General features: G+C 44.5%; 1 protein-coding gene across 2 annotated transcripts in view; it reads left to right on the top strand.

The window, feature by feature from the left end:
- The window catches only part of Exph5 (exophilin 5), a 73,941-nt gene that overhangs the window by 35,759 nt on the left and 22,352 nt on the right, over window positions 1-15,830 (top strand). The window contains exons 2-3 of one of the 2 annotated variants that reach the window (XM_005347349.3): window positions 2,771-2,931; window positions 5,312-5,468. In XM_005347349.3, coding sequence (XP_005347406.1) covers window positions 2,771-2,931; window positions 5,312-5,468 — 318 coding nt within the window. Of the gene's footprint in view, window positions 1-2,770; window positions 2,932-5,311; window positions 5,469-6,201; window positions 6,443-15,830 lie in introns of those variants that run through there. The other variant, XM_026779136.1, reaches the window with a different exon arrangement.

A 15,830-nucleotide genomic window follows, 5' to 3' on the forward strand; every position in this document is an offset into this window, starting at 1 on the left:
CTATGATGCTCTCTGCAAGAACCTTTCTTTTTTCTTGTCCTTCTGCCTCATCATCTCAGGGAATCTTCATTGCTGCCCTAGACCAGGTCTCCTTTTCACACTCTCTTGTCACCTCTTTACTTTTTTCTTGCTGACGACTCACACACGCAGTACCCCATGCCAATAGAATTTGAATTCTGTGAGAAGAGGGACTTAATTTGCTCACTGTTCTTTCCCCAAAGTTCAAATGTGTATTGAATTCCTAAGTCACATGCAGCACTGCCATTTAGCTAATCTGTGTCATTGTGGGATTCTTGGGGCTTTCTCCTGTTAGACTTCAGTCTCCCTAGGGAGGACCCATTCCTGCTCTGCCTACTGAGTTACCCCAGTACCTGCACAGTGGAAGGCCTTCTCCAGGTGTATACTGGATACATTTACCCTGACCATGTAAAAACACAGGAAAAAGCTACAACAACAAAACCACAGTTAGAAATTATAAAAGTAGAACATTTTTCAAATTGATAATGTAGTGAAAGTTCACAATTAAAGAGAAAGGAATGGTTATTCTAATACATTGTAATTGTAGAATACATATAAAAAAGGCTAGTCGTAGACACAGTACCTACAATTATTCTACTGTAAGAGATGAGATGTTTCTATTTTCCCCTAGTATATACAAATGCTTGTGTCATTTTCGCATAACTGTAATCATAGATTCAATTCTATGTTTTGTTTCTTTTCTGCTTCACACTGCATCCAGATTGCTAGGATTCTACATTGCCTACATAATTATAGTTAGCAACTACATGGTATTCATTTAAATTTGTGTACTTGAGAGTGGTTCTTACTTTAAGATATATTTCCTGGGATACAATTCAAAGTATATGAGCATTCACAGGGAAATACGGGTTACTGGCTTCTTTGACTCCAATATGGAAAAGACACAGTGATGGTCACATGTACAAGCACAGAGTAGGGCTTGAAGTGGGGCTGACTGTGATTATTTTTACAAGAGAATTAAATTTGCATCAAGCCTATAAAAGCAGGAAAATCCCTCTATATAGGTTTATATAGAGCAACCTAAATCAGGTAACTTCTGAAAAAGATGGATATGTTAGGAGAGGAGGAGGGGTCAGGCTTTGGGGTAACCAACAATTAGAGAGGGATCTAAGAAAATGGAATCCACAGACTGGTGAGAGACATTCTAAAGGGAAATGACGATATTGATTGGAAGCAGATGCTGGGGGTTTCTCTGTTTGCTGGCACAGGAGATGGCAATAGAGGTAGGAGTGGAGGAGATGGCAATAGAGGTAGGAGTGGCTGACCAAGTGACGGGCGGTACAACAGCAGAAAGAGGCACTGGCACGAATCTGTAGGCTGTGGGCTGAATAATGCCACTGCTACCTAATGCTTTTCAGAATGCAAGTCTGGGCAGGATGACCCCTGGCTTCTCAAATACGTTTTTATAAAACGGCAGTATCGTAGCCTCAAGCAGAAGTGAGTTACAGCCTTCTTGGTTCATTGACTTTAACTCCAAAGTGGCCACTTGGCTGTCTTCTTGCTATCTTCTCAGCAATACGAAAACGAAACCCGGAAGCCAGGCACAGTGAATCAAACCTGTAATCCTAGCACTTGAGAAACTGAAGCAAAGGGATTGCTGTGAGTTCAAAGCCAGTCTAGGATATATAGGAAGACATCCTCCTCAAAACACATACACACACACACACACACACACACACACACACACACACACACACACACACACGGTCCTAATACTTGTGCTTTCCAGAAGACCTTAGACAAAGGATTATAGCCCCAGGAACTTGAAATAATTCCCCAAATACTAGAAGTTCCCAAATTTGGAAACCGACAATCCTAAAGTTTTCATCAGTGCTAAACTATCTGCTTTTAAGGTTGGCATCGTGGTCTTCATCCAGGGTCGTCTCCCTCTGGATTAACACCTATCATTTTCAAATACTTCTAGAGTCCTCCTGAGAAATAATTTATCTTGGAGAGGAATTAGTTAAAGACATAAAGCAATTTTTCTTTGGATAGACAGCTGAATAAGGGAAAGTATGGGAAAAATAGATGAGTTAGGCTTCCAGACCTAGTACCCCGCAGGGAGCACCAGCTGCATACAGTTGCTCCCTGGATGATATTCCCTCCATCTCAGTGGCCACTGTCCTCATCAGCCTGAACACTAACACTGGTCACATTCCTGGTCTTTGTGTCTTTGTGTTGAGCAGATTTTACCATCCAAGGCCATCGATTACACTGACAATCTGCGTGTTAACTTCAGTTGCTGACCACTAAATTGGATGAGTGAGGATCCTATCTATTACCTTCCCCACAGCCTACACGGGACTCAATAAACATTTAGTTGGTTAATGTTGCTCAATAAGCATTTAATGTATTAATGAATAAGTGCATGAGTAATCAGAACCGGAATGTTCCGGTTTGTGCATGTCATTAGGACAGCTATCATTTCGTTGCTGTTTTAGATCAGGTCTTAACACATTGCTTAACCAAGGTTCTTGTCATTGACTCTGTGATTATTTGAACAACCAGTAAGAACGTTTAGGTTGTCATCGTATATGGAAGAATGCACCATCCACAGAACAATATGTGTAAATATGTGCACCGTGATCAAAGAGAGATTCTAACTAGGGCAGCTTTTCCTCAGGTTATGAGCCTCTCCTGCCTCTGTAGTGCAAAGTTCAGCTCATCACACAGGTCTATTCAAATGAGGAATGGATTGGAATGGTGCACTGATATTTTTGTTTTATTTCAGCAAACTTCAAAAGACAAAGAGGGATATCAGATGGCTTCAAGGAGCAACTGGAGAATGGTTCGAAGAAATTCAAAGAAAGAAGTTTTGCAATGAAACAGATGTTAGCCAGATGTTAAAACCACCACTCACATATAGGCTACGGAAGGGAATGGCAAAAAATGGTGAGAAAAAAGATTTTTTTTTTTTTTGCTTTAAGTTATCTTTTCCTTGCCTCGTGGCACAGTATTGTAGATAACAAATCCATGTATTGGCAATTTAGCAATTTAGGGCTCAGGACTGTTTAAGGGACTTAAGTTTTGTACTATAGAATACACTAGACAGTTCAGGTGGATGACAAAATGCCTAAGACATCTCACTGTGAATATGGTCAAAGCTTTCACTCTTGATAAACTTCGATATGTTTTTCATTTATAAATGGGCATAATGTCTACCTCATAGGATAAAATAGGATTATATGTGCTAAGGATTAGCCTAAGGGCCAAGGAGACAGTTCCGTAGCTAAAACACTTACTGCACAGTGTGAAGACCTGAATTCAAATCCCCAGAACCTACGTAGGTCTGTGCACGGTAAATAAGCTGTCACCTTGCTCTCCTGTGGAAGATAGGGGTTAGAGACAGGAGAATTCTCAGAGGCCTCTGGACGGGCTACCCTGCCACAGGGCATAGAAGCAAAATATCAAGCAAAGGTGGAAGGGTGAAGACTGACAAATTAAGGTTTCCCCAACCTCCACATGCATGTTTATGCATGAGCATGCCATGCAGAAACCCTCACACCTACACTCACACACATCAAGACACTGAAAACTTAAAAGTAAAAAGAATTAAGATTGCAATGGCTTGTGCCTTTGATCCCAGCACTCAAGAGGCTGAGACAGGAAGATTGTCATGAGTTTCAGGCCAGTCTGAACTACAGAATGAGACCTTGTTCCCAAAACTATGGAAAGAAAAGGAAGAGGGAGAATTACCCAAGACCATAGTCACCTCTCACCTAAACTCCCTCTGCAATCTCAGCGCCTCCACACGGGTGGCCGTAGGCGCCCGCCGTGGACACTCGGTTGTGACTGCCAGCCTGTCGCTTCACCCAGTTTTCTTAAGCTTTTAATGAGGGTAGTGAAACCTGTTCCCACAGGACACCCATGAGCGTGGCAAGCTCTCAGAGAGTCGACTATAAACTAGCATGCTACTGAACCAGTCCCGTCGACCGCTTTCCCTTACATTGTCAACATGAGCAGCACCCTGAAACAGGTGGCGGCATTTCTGGATGCACAGATGGATAAAACTACAACTCTCATAAGAAAACAGTCTAAAAAAACGTCCAGATTCTCATTTGCGTCTGGGATAAGTGTGGTAGTGGTGCCCCTGGTGATGGGGATCCAACAGGGCTGCAGGCCTACTGGGCAAGCGGCCTGACCCTTACCCACATCTCCAGCCCAAAACTCAGACTTTTAGATTGAGCCCATGTTTACACCATGATGGCTTTGCCTTATCTTGAACACCAATATTTATAAAAATCAGTGTGCACAAAAGGGTTATGGTATTATGGTGTTTGTATATGTTGATGGGCCTTAAATTTAAAATTGAAGGCTCATATATAAAGTTACGTTATTATACATATATTGCATGCATATGCATAAACCAAATATATGTACATAGGTGCACACATATATACATGTATGTATATATACACACACATCACATGCCACAGCAGGATAGATTTTGGAAAAGAATAAGGAACACTCTAAATGGTTTCATTTCCCTTCTATTTACTCTCTTTGGCATCAAAGAGTTACATGAAAAACTCCTTCATTTTAAAGAACTGGTATTTTTCTAAAAGATACTTGGATCCGCAAGCTATGAAATGAATGGGTCCCCTGGCTTGCAGCTGGGATGTTGGACATCTATGTAGAAGGTGTAATGAGAAAGACCCACAGAGAGGTCAAACAAGGAATTCTGTGACACATACTGAAAACTCTGCTGGAGTGTGAAGTTTTTCTACCCCAGCGGAACCTTGGGAGCACAGGACCCTGAGAAGCAGCTCTGCATTCCCTTTGTTCTTGGGGTCCTGTGGGGATGCTAGCTGCTTCTAGATCACAGGAGGGGGAAACAAAAGCCACACCTTCCTTCTTCTTCCACGGAGATTTATCTGAAAGCAGGCAGGCGTAGCAGCAGATGCCTGGAACCACAGGAGGCAGGAGGATCGCAAGTTTGAGATCAGCCTGGCTTCCCCAGCCAGATGGAGCTATATGATCATAACTTGTCTCAAATTAAAAATAAACAAAAGTATATTACTCTGAAACTTTAAAAAGTTATCGTGTAGCACAGTCTGATCTAAAATTTAATATGTACCTTGAGCTTTTACCCACCTGCCTCCACCCGCCAAGAGCAGGAATCATTGGCAGGTGCCCGTCTATCAGTAATGGGGCTTAGAAGTCAGGGTTCTGTGTATGCTAGGCAGGCACTCCACAACCAAGCTACCTCTCCAGCCCGTCTGCAGGTATTTTAATGGTGAAAAAAATCTTCGCTTCTCCCCCCCCCCCCCAGATCCGTTGGAATTACAAACATCAAGATCTAAAAACCTAACCAACCAAAAGCCATCTGTTTCTTCCCGAACGAGCATCCGGTCATCCTTTGCTTCACTGTTCTCTTTCAGAAGATCTGGGAAGGAGACGCTCAAGCTTCAGTCTCAAAGACCAAAAGGGTGAGTTTAACTCAGCTCAAGCGACAGTTTCCTTGATTAGTTGGTACTGAGGCCTGTTTAGTGGCCAGAATGTTCAGCGTTTGTTCTTAGAATTGAAGTCCGGGTAGACAGGAAGGAGTAAACGGTGTCTCGCTCACACTGGGACACGGCTTAGGGACTGTGAAACTCGGCTCACCTGGAAGCTACCTTTTAAGCAACTGCTGACCTGGTGGTGAAGCTGGAGAACATGGGTTAAGTGTTGGGAAAGAGTTATTGACAGTCCTCTGCTGAGCCTGGAGCAGTGTCTGTGCCTGGACTGGAAAGATAAATTGAAATCGCTGCTTTTCGGGGACCATGTGCTTCCGCCAGAAGTGGAGTTAAGTATCAGATAGGGGCTGGGGGGGCGGGGGGGAGAGAAGTGGAGAAAAATCAACTTCAAAACAGAAAGGAAGACGAATTTGATTTTCAGAAATGCTGACGCCGCTGTTCATGAGTGGTTGGCCAGAATTTCAGTCTAAGGCGAGGGAGAGCCCACTTTTGGAGCTGCGCAGGCAGGGGCGCACGCAGACAGTTGGCGGTTGGACGCTGCATAAATCAGTCCCCCTCCACTCGGGGAGTGTCAGTCATTGGGTTGTTTCCAGACAAGCAAGCACAGCTCTGCAGGGTAACTGAGCTACCTGCTGAGTATTTTCCGCACGTCTTCCTGGTTACAACGCTTCCCACCCTCTTAAGGTGTTGGCTTGGCACGTGACGTGTTCCCTGCCTGGCGAACCATTAAGATTGAGTTGCAGCGCTAAATCAAAGGTGTTGGAGGTCACTGTCCCTGAAAAACGAGCCTCAGCAAGCAGCTGCTGGGGCGTGTGTTGAGGCTCTGGGACTTCGCGGAGCACCCGGATTTCTTTTTACTTTCGGCTTTTCTCTGATGAAATAAGAGCAAAATGTGGATCAGTGGAACTGAACCTTCCAGAGCCACTTGCCAAGAATACTCTTCGTCGGTGAGTTGCTTTAATAAACGAAACAAAGCATTGGGGACAATTGTTGTTTGGGAGGTTTAAAACTGAAAAATATTTCATGGTTTGTAGAAACTATTTCGTTCAAGGAGAAAGGTTGATTGCCAGCGAGTTGGGGAATGAAGGTTTTCACTGTGATTTGTATCTCAGGCAATTGGATTTTTTTTAAAGGGAGAGGTATAGAGCAGAACGAGATGGCTTGGGAAACTGGGGAAAGTGAAAGAAACGTGCATACTCCATAGGCAGGTTTGTTGGTTTTGTTTTGCTTTTTGTTTGTTTTTTGTTGTTGTTGGGTTTTGGTGGGTTTTTTGTTTTTGTTTTTGTTTTTTTTTCTTTTGGTTGCTGTTGTTTGAATTTTATTTTGTTTTGGGTTTTTTTTGGGGGGGGGTGCGGTTTTTTTGTTTGTTTAGTTTTTGGTTTTTTGTTTGTTTGCTTGCTTGCTTGCTTGCTTGCTTGCTTGCTTTTTGGTTTTCTTCCAAGCTCCTGTTACAGATTGCTGCAAAAGTGGATCAAGGAAAATAATAGATCTTAAGATCTAGGATCTTCATTTATGGTATGTGTTTTGGCCAGAGGGCAAAAATAAAACAGAAAACTTGCAGGCTCTGTTCAGCAGACGTCCTTGTCTGATACCAAACACCTGAGCTGCTGACTGCAGCCTGAAGACAGATGACAAACGTCATTGCTTCAGTACTTTCCAGACACTGGCATCTTTAAATACATCTTTCTTCCCTTAAAAAATTTTTTTGATTTTTTTTTATTATTATTACTGTGTGTCTGAGAAAGAGAGAAAGGCAAGACAGAGAGGAGGTGTGCCTGGATTATAGCACACGTGCGGCAGAGGTCAGAGGACTACTTCCAGGAGCTGGTTCTGTCCTACTGTGTGGGTTGGGGATCAACTTCTGCCATCAGCCTTGGCAGCAAGTTGTACTTTGACCCACAGAAACATCTCACCAACCCCAAATACATCTTCCTTTCAAACTTTAAGTGGGAATATCTAATGTTTATCTTAACATGACCATTCATAGTGATGTCTTTTATTTACTTGCTTGCTTTTGTTCCTTCTTTTGAGATATATATATATAGTAGCCTTGGCTGTCCTAGAACTCACATAGCCCAGGCTGGCCTTAAACTCACACTGATATTCCCGTCTCTACCTTGGCAAATATTTGTTCTGCCAGGATAGAATGCAATGAAGGATAAACACTGGTGTTTATTCTCACAAGGTCTCGGAGGATTGTGCAAAACGCATGCTTTTTATTTTAAAGTTGGAGCTTGACTCCAGTGTTTAGATGAAAATCTCAAGTGTGAGAGGAACAAACATTTTTCCATCATGGGGAGGTCTCCTAAGGCAGCTAATATGGATTCATGGCTTCTCTAATCCCAGGTAGCATTTCCCTTTAGCAGTTCTGATCTTCAGAACACAGAAACAACCTTTAAAATACTTTCTGACCCAGGAACTCTTTCTTGCCTGAGCTCTGAGGTAGAGTCTGGTGAGATCTGGGAAGCTTAGTTGCACAGGACAGACAACCTTCAGGTTTCTACTTCCTGAAAGCCAAAAGAAGGTTTGACTGCTTGGTGCCCTGGAGAGCAAGTCAGCAAAGCAATTTAGAGAATATTTTTTCACATTAATGAATTATTTGAATTCCTTTTAAGGTGTATAATTTATACTACAATGTTAATTTTTGAAGCAACTTACTTTTCAGTTTATTTTCAACTTTTTCTTTTATCAAATCATATTTGTGATTGTCATTGTAGCGAATACACAGTTGAATACCAGGCACAAAAGTCAACATCAAAGTTATTAATCTAGCTATAAGATATGAATGAATGATATAGAGGCATTTACATCTCTGGCAGACGATTCAGAGTTAGAGGGCAACCTCGATTTGACTTTCCAGAGTGGTATTCAGAGGGAAAGTAACCAAGACAAAAAACAAAAACAAAGTATCAAACTTTACATAAAGCTCTTGATAATCAGGTAAATAATCCTTCACCTCCTCCTCTTCTTCTGCATTTCTTTTTGTTTTTTTTTTTTTTTTTTTTTGGTTTTCTGAGACAGGGTTTCTCTGTGGTTTTGGAGCCTGTCCTGGAACTAGCTCTTGTAGACCAGGCTGGTCTCGAACTCACAGAGATCCGCCTGCCTCTGCCTCCCAAGTGCTGGGATTAAAGGCGTGCGCCACCACCGCCCAGCGTGCATTTCTTTTTTGAAACTCAGTTTCTCTGTGTACTCCTGGAGCTCACTCTGTAGACCAGACTGGCCTTGAACTCACAGAGATCCCCGTGCCTCTTAAATACTGAGATTAAAGGCATACACCACCATACCAAGATTATTTGCTTCTTTTAAGCTTTGGCTGTTTGTTTTGTTTTGTTCTGTTTTTTGAGACAACGTCTTGTGGTGCCCAAACTAGTCCCAAATTCACCAGGTAGCCCAAGCTGACCTTGAACTCACAATCCTTCTGTGTCAGCCTTCTGGATTCTGCAATTATAAACGTGTGCCACCATGCTCAGCTCTGTGCTTCAGTTTTCCTTGAGAAATATCCCTGCAAAGTAGACAACCTTTCTTAGAAAATAAATTGGGATGTAGGTTTCATAATTTGTCACAATATCCTTGTTCACTTTAAGGACCAACCACTTAAAGCAAGATAGTTCCCCCTCCCTCTCCAGTTAATTCTCAACCCCAAATGAAAACTACAATATGATGAGGAGAAGCCTTGAGAGAGAGAAAAATCTAGATTCGTGTAACTTTTATTATAGTATATTTTAGTTATCCCCGTTTGCTATTCGTTGGTGATATCTTTCTCTTCCTGTGCCTAATATATGAGTTAAGCTTTAACATAGGTGTTTATGTATAGGAAAATAAAGGTTAGTACAGGATTTTGTACTGTCTATGGTTTCTAGTAGCCACTAGGGAACCTTAGAATGACATGTGTGTGTGTGTGTAGTCCAGGTGTGTGTGTGTGTGTGTGTGTGTGTGTGTGTGTGTGTGTGTGTGTGTGTGTGTGTGTAGTCCAGGCTGGCCTGGAACTCTATGTGCCCCTGCCTGGCCTGGAATCCATGGCAATCTTCTTACCTGAGCCTCCGGAATATTGAGATTCCAGACATGAGCACCAGGTCTAGCAGTATGTGGAATCTTGAAATTTTGGTTTATTACTTTCAATGGAAAAAAAAAAAAACGGGAACACAGTGATTCCATAAATTATAAAATATCCAAGTGATTTCTGCTTCACACATATCCTCTCCTTCCAAAAGTCATACTGTCCAGCTTTCCCGTTATGATTTAAATGCTATTTGCAAATGAATGAACTGCCTCAAACCCCAGGAAGAAAGAAAAGCATTTGTGTTTATTGTTTATTTGTTGCTGTCCGTGTGTTCAAGATGAGCCTAATGCAGTGCCCGCTGCTCCCCCCAACACCTTCCGGCAGGGGTGTCTCCTGGGTCATGTTATGAGGTAGCTGAAGTCTGTGGCCTGTGGCGCTCTCTGCTTTCCCCCAGGTCCCCTCCCTAGAGTTTAGTAAGTGTCTATGGTGTACTGCCTGGGCCCTCCAGTCTTCCAAGTAGCATCCTCAGCTACTCCTTTCTTGGTCCAGATTCCCAGAAATGACTCCCTCCTTGCCGTGATGAGGCAATGTGTTTTGGCATGCTCCATCAGAAAGTCACCACCCTCTGTCCACCCACCATCTGAAGCCACAGCCATATATTCTCTTGCTTATTTCAATTTTAGGAATGTAGCTTGTTTGTTTTTTTTAACCTTGCTCTTTCCCTTGGGTAGCCCCAAAATAAAAGCACAGGGGAGCTAGTTTGCAAAGTCCATGGATATTATGTACATTCAAGCCTCCTTTCCTTGGAGGATTATCATAGTGCGTGACACAGAAGTGACTGTCCCCAACATGGCTACAGTTGGACTGATAACTGAGACTTTGGGGTGAGAATGCAGGTTCACTCTCCTGCTCCTTTAGGGGTGATGTTATTCCCTTCAAATGCAAGGAGCTTTGGTGGCTCCACCTAGCCACTTCTCAGACGTGCCCAAATTTGCCTGATCCATAGGGCGTACACAGCTTGGGCCTTTCAGCTGCAAACTCCCTTACGTAAGCAGAAAGGTCAAAGACTATTTTGGAAAGTTAAAAGATACATCATATTTTCCCTGAATTTAGATTCTCTCTGTGCCTCCCACTCCCTCTTTCCTTCTTTCCCCTCCTCATTTTCTAGCTGGAAAGTCTTGAGCTGAAATAGAGAAGACTCTAAGACCCTTAGCCAGAGGCCTCAGAGCGAGTGAGATCTTTCTCTCTCAGGCTGTGTTCTCTCTGTGGTCTCTGGCATGGTGTAGACAGAGAAGCACCAGGGAGAAGCAAGACATGGGGACAGTCTGGCTTTTCCCATCCTGAGAAGCCAGTGGCTTCCTGTTGGTCCAGTTACCTTTATTCAGTCTGAGTCTCAGGGGCAGTGTTCCATCAAGAGATGATCAGGTTGTGGAATCTGCCTTAGTAGGCACAAGGATGGGAACCAAGAGCTTTATTTTATTTCTCTGGGATAATCTGGAGCCCTGCTGTAACAATCGCTAACGTGGGTGATAATAGCCAAGACAATAGCTTTACTTTTATGTAGTATCAAGTTTTTATCAAAGCCGTGGCCAGAATCAGACAGCACATTTACTGTGTTGGAGGTAAAGTAGGGACCGAAAGCCAAGTCCCTTCCCAGAGGACTGTAATCTAATGAAGGCACCTGATTGTCCCATGCAGCGGCTGGCCCGCCTCACAACTGCTCTGCTCTGCTCTTCCTTTTGTTGTTGTTTTGGTTTGTTTGTTTGTTTGTCAAGACAAAGGGTTTCTCTATGTAGCCTTGGCTGTCCTGAAACTCACTCTGTAAACCAAGTTGGCCTCCAACTCAGAGACCCGTCTGCCTCTGCCTTCTGAGTGCTGGGATTAAAGGAGAGTACCACCAAATCCGTTCTTTACTTTGGCAATTCTGGCAAAAGACGGTGAAGGAAATCGTGTCCTTTGAACTCACACAGGGATTCCGTGTGGCCCAGGTGTAACCCGGGTCACAGCAGATAGACATGGCGAGTATCTGGGCGACTGAGGATCTTCCTGCCAGGAAGTTCTTAACTAAACTAGAGGGTCCAGAGGCTTCCTGGAGGAAGAGGACCACACTAGGTGACTAAGAGACAAGAGTCTATACCAAGCAATGATGTAGTAACCAGAGAAAGCCGAATCCATCTCAGTCATAGAGACTCACGAAGTCAGTTCAAGTCAGCAGTATCTGGTTTTCATGTTAGAAAGATCCCTTCAGGTCCACGGTTTCTCAGCCAAGGGCATGTGGGTACCCTGACAGACACTCAGCAATGCTCTAAGATGTGTCCAGTTTTCACGGCTGAAGTGAGGGTGGAGGTCAGGGGTGCTGAGGAACATTGAGGCAATTAAGACAGCCCACCTCAGGAAAAGCAGCATCAGTAGTGCCAAGGAAAAAGAATCTTTGCTCCAATTTATAGCACAAAGAATGGATTTGAGGCCAGGCAGTGGTGGTGCACACCTTTAATCCCAGCACTCGGGAGGCAGAGGTGGGCAGATTCCTGTGGGTTCGAGGCCAGGCAAGAGCTAGTTCCAGGACAGCTAGGACTGTTACACAGAAAAGCCCTGTATTGAAAAACCAAAAAAAAAAGGATTTGAGGGAGGGAGAAACATTGGAGTCAGCAGAGCAGGAATGTTGGCATGATGGAGCATAGCTGTGATCCCCTGCCTTCCAGTCTCAGCTACGTGGTGAGTGTGAGTACGAGGCCAACCTGGACTACATAAGACCTTGTCTCAAAAAAAAAAAAAAAACCAGTACGAGGCCAACCTGGGCTACATAAGACCTTGTCTCAAAAAAAAAAAAAAAAAAAAAAAAAAAAAAAAAAAAAAAAAAAACAGACAAATGCAAATGAGACTGAGAGTCAACGCTGGTGGGAGGAGATTTATGGTATTTAATCTCAGTTACCAACTGGACTGCATTTAGAGTCATCATGGAGACATGCCCCAGGTGTATCTTACCATGAGCCAAATAAACCCTTCACCCCTACCCTTATGCTTGTCGGGTATTGATCACAACAAGAAACCGCTCGCTACCTTACTGGGATAACAGAGCTGTGTGGGATTTCGAGTGGATGTGGTGGGTGAGGAGGAAGGAGAAGCAGAGGTGAGATTCCTTCCACTCTGCCTTGAGGAACTAGGTGGATGGTGGATCAAAGGAAGAGCCAATGGGAGCAGCGGAAGGACCACACATTGACTTAACCGGACAGCACGTGAATTCCGCAGGACCAGCATAGACAGGACTCCCCTCCACATGCTGGATTCTTGTGAGGGTGAGACAAAATCAGAGGCCAAGAAAAAGGCTACAGCGGAGAAGACCCATATGGCGTGGGAGCCTGTGTGCGGGACAGGGCTTTAGTGTAAGTCTGGTTCAGTCTTCTGGAGGAAGTGACCTCTATATCATCCTTCAAGTGTAAGATAATGGTCCAGGAAGAAGACAGTACCTGCAAAAGCTCAGGTGTCTGATAAATTCCCTCTGGCCGAGCGGACATCGGGAAGTTGGGTGTGTAAAGACTAGGCCGAGCAGGGTTTTGTGGATACAGAGAATAGCCTCACGTTTCACTACAAAGCAAGTAAAAGTTTTCAAGAAGAGGAAGGGTTCAATTTGTCCTGATCACTGTGGCTCACGTACAGAGATGGATTGGGAACACGCTTGGAGACATCAGGACAGTGAAGGGTTGCTGTGCTAGAAAGGCAAGAGCTGATGGGTGATGCTGGGACCAGGGTAATGGCAGCTTGATGCAGAGACAAGAATGGATACTGAGTTGGAGTCAGTAGGGTTTGTTGACCGGATAGAAAGGAGTGAGGATGGAAATACATAAAGCTCACGTCTAACTCACGGGGTCTAGCTGCCTGTGACCTGATAGGCGGATCTTCTCAGTGATCCAAGTGTTAGAAAAGAATATTCCCGAGCCCTGCCCCGCCCTGTTGCAGGGGGATTTCTACACGGCATCTGCAAAGGCGTGGAAATGAGAGGATAATTGAGGTGGAACTAAGTTGGCAGGTCAGGGATGCCTAGGAGGAGAGCTGAGAGATAAGGTTGGGTGGGTAAGGGCTTGCTTAAGAGGTTCACCAGATAAAACGAAAGCCTTGGGCTAGTGAGCTGCTTCTATAGGTAAAGACACCTGCCATCAAACCTGGTGACCCGTGTGATGCCCAGAACACACGCGGTGGAAAGACAGAACCAACTCCTAGAAATTGTCCTTTGACCTCTGTGTGCACTTGTGTACGTGTGCTTAAACACACACAAAATAAATGATTAAATAAACGGAATAACAAAAACTTTTTTTTTAAGAGAAAAGCCTTGTGTCATGTTAAGATTTTGAACAATTCCCTCCGGGATTTTTAGTTGGGGACTGAAAAGATGGAGTCTGAATTTTCCAAAGCTCTCCCTGTTGTTGGCGTGAAGGGTGGAAGGGGTTCCAGAAGAGAAGCAGGATTAGTAGCAGGCAGGATGGCTGTAATGGAAGGGGTGAGGGCATTTGTGAGAGATTCCTGCGGTGTGACATCATGACGGACTTGGAGGTCAAGGCAGAAGGTGAGCTATTTTCGCCAAGTCCAGAGGGCTTTTTCCAGCACAGCCTTCGTGACACCAGAGATGCTTGCGGAAGGCCTCCCAGGCAGCTGGACGTTCCCCTCTTACAGAGTGAACGGTAGCACACACAGCAAGGCACACACCGGACAAACACACATCCTTCGACTCTGTGCCTCTGCACGTGATGGCGATCTGTTCTGTCTGTGACATTGGAGACATTTCCTGCCCGCTTGCCACGCTCAGCATCCTACCCCTGCTGCACTGATTCCGAACCAGATGGGGACCTAGTGAGATAGTGCAAGGCCGGCTGTGGGGTGCAGTGAGGGCTGCAGCCACTAGGATTATAAAAAGAGCAAGAACTGGCACCATCTGGGTTGTATGTACTCTTGGCTTGCGGCTAACTGCATTGCTTGCCAGTTCCTACCCGAACTGGTAATATTCCTATCTCCAAGCCTTTTGTTCTGGGACAGTGTGTTTATCTATTTATTTTAATTTTATTTATTTATTTTTAAATTCTATTTATTTTTAAGTTTTATTTATTTTTTTATGTGTTTGGGTGGGTGTTCAGTCTCCAAATATGTCTGTGTATCAGGTACGTGCCTGGTGCCTATGGAGCCAGAAGAAGATGTTGGATCCCTGACATAGGGTTATGAGCCGCCATGTCCATGCTGAGAATCAAACCTGGGTCCTCTAGAAGAGCACCCGTGCTTTTAACTGCTGAGCCAGCTCTCCGACCCTTTATTGTTTGCTTGCTTGCTTGTGAGACAGGGTCTCATTATGCAGGCCTGGCCACCCTGGAACTTGCTGTGTAGATCAGGCTGGCCTCCAGCTGTGCATCGTCCTCTGCCTCCAGAGTGCTGAGAATGCAGGCCTGCACGAGGGCATCAGGCTCCCAGCTTTTACCCATCCTGCCCTTTGGTCTCCAGGGCAGTTCTCCGCCATCTTCTCCCTCCTGCCTCGTCAGGGCGTCCCCTGGAAGTGCGTGTGTCCACTCCACACTGCCCACGCATTAGCTCACCCTCTTTATCCTCCTTGTCAAGGCTCAAGTGGTGTCTCAGCTCTTCGTGCTTCCTTTGGGTGAAAGTGTTCTGAAAACAGAGACTGCCTCTCTCGGCTGCATTCGTTTCCTTCAAAGATTTCAAAACAACACTGGTTTGTGTACACAATACTTGTAGGAGGAACGTAGCTTCATCAGGCATAGACGGGAAGACCAGAAGCAGATGAGGCAACGCACGCCTGTAATCTCAGGAGCAGATGCAGGGTTGTGGCAGGTTCTAGGCCTGCCTGCTTTACATAGTGAGGTCAGGCCAGCAAGAGAAGCATAGTGAAACTTTGACTCACAAGGCAAGTGAATAAACACGGTGCACCCGCCCTAATCCAAAAACCTCAAACTTGAAATTTTAAATATTGTTTACACTTACTTGCTTGTTATTTGTTGGGTATGTACGCGGGCCTGTGTGTGCTGTAGCACGTGTGTGGGGTTCAGGGGAACGACTGTCTAAGGAGGATCTCTCCTGCCACTGTGTGGGTTTAGGGGTTGAACTCAGGCCACCAGACTTGATGGTATGTGCCTTTACTGGTTAAGGCCTCTCGCTGCCCATTCCCTAAAATTTGAACCTGTTGATGATTCTACAGATAGAGAATTCCACATCCAACCACATGACCTCATGTGATAGGCTGCAGTCGGATTACATCATCTTCAGGCACCACGTGTAAGATGTTTCTCAAACAAATGAATTTTCTGTTTATACTTGGGTCCCATTCCCAACCCATCTCC

Source organism: Microtus ochrogaster, chromosome 5 (genome assembly GCF_000317375.1).
Source record: "Microtus ochrogaster isolate Prairie Vole_2 chromosome 5, MicOch1.0, whole genome shotgun sequence".
Taxonomy (NCBI): Eukaryota; Metazoa; Chordata; class Mammalia; order Rodentia; family Cricetidae; genus Microtus; species Microtus ochrogaster.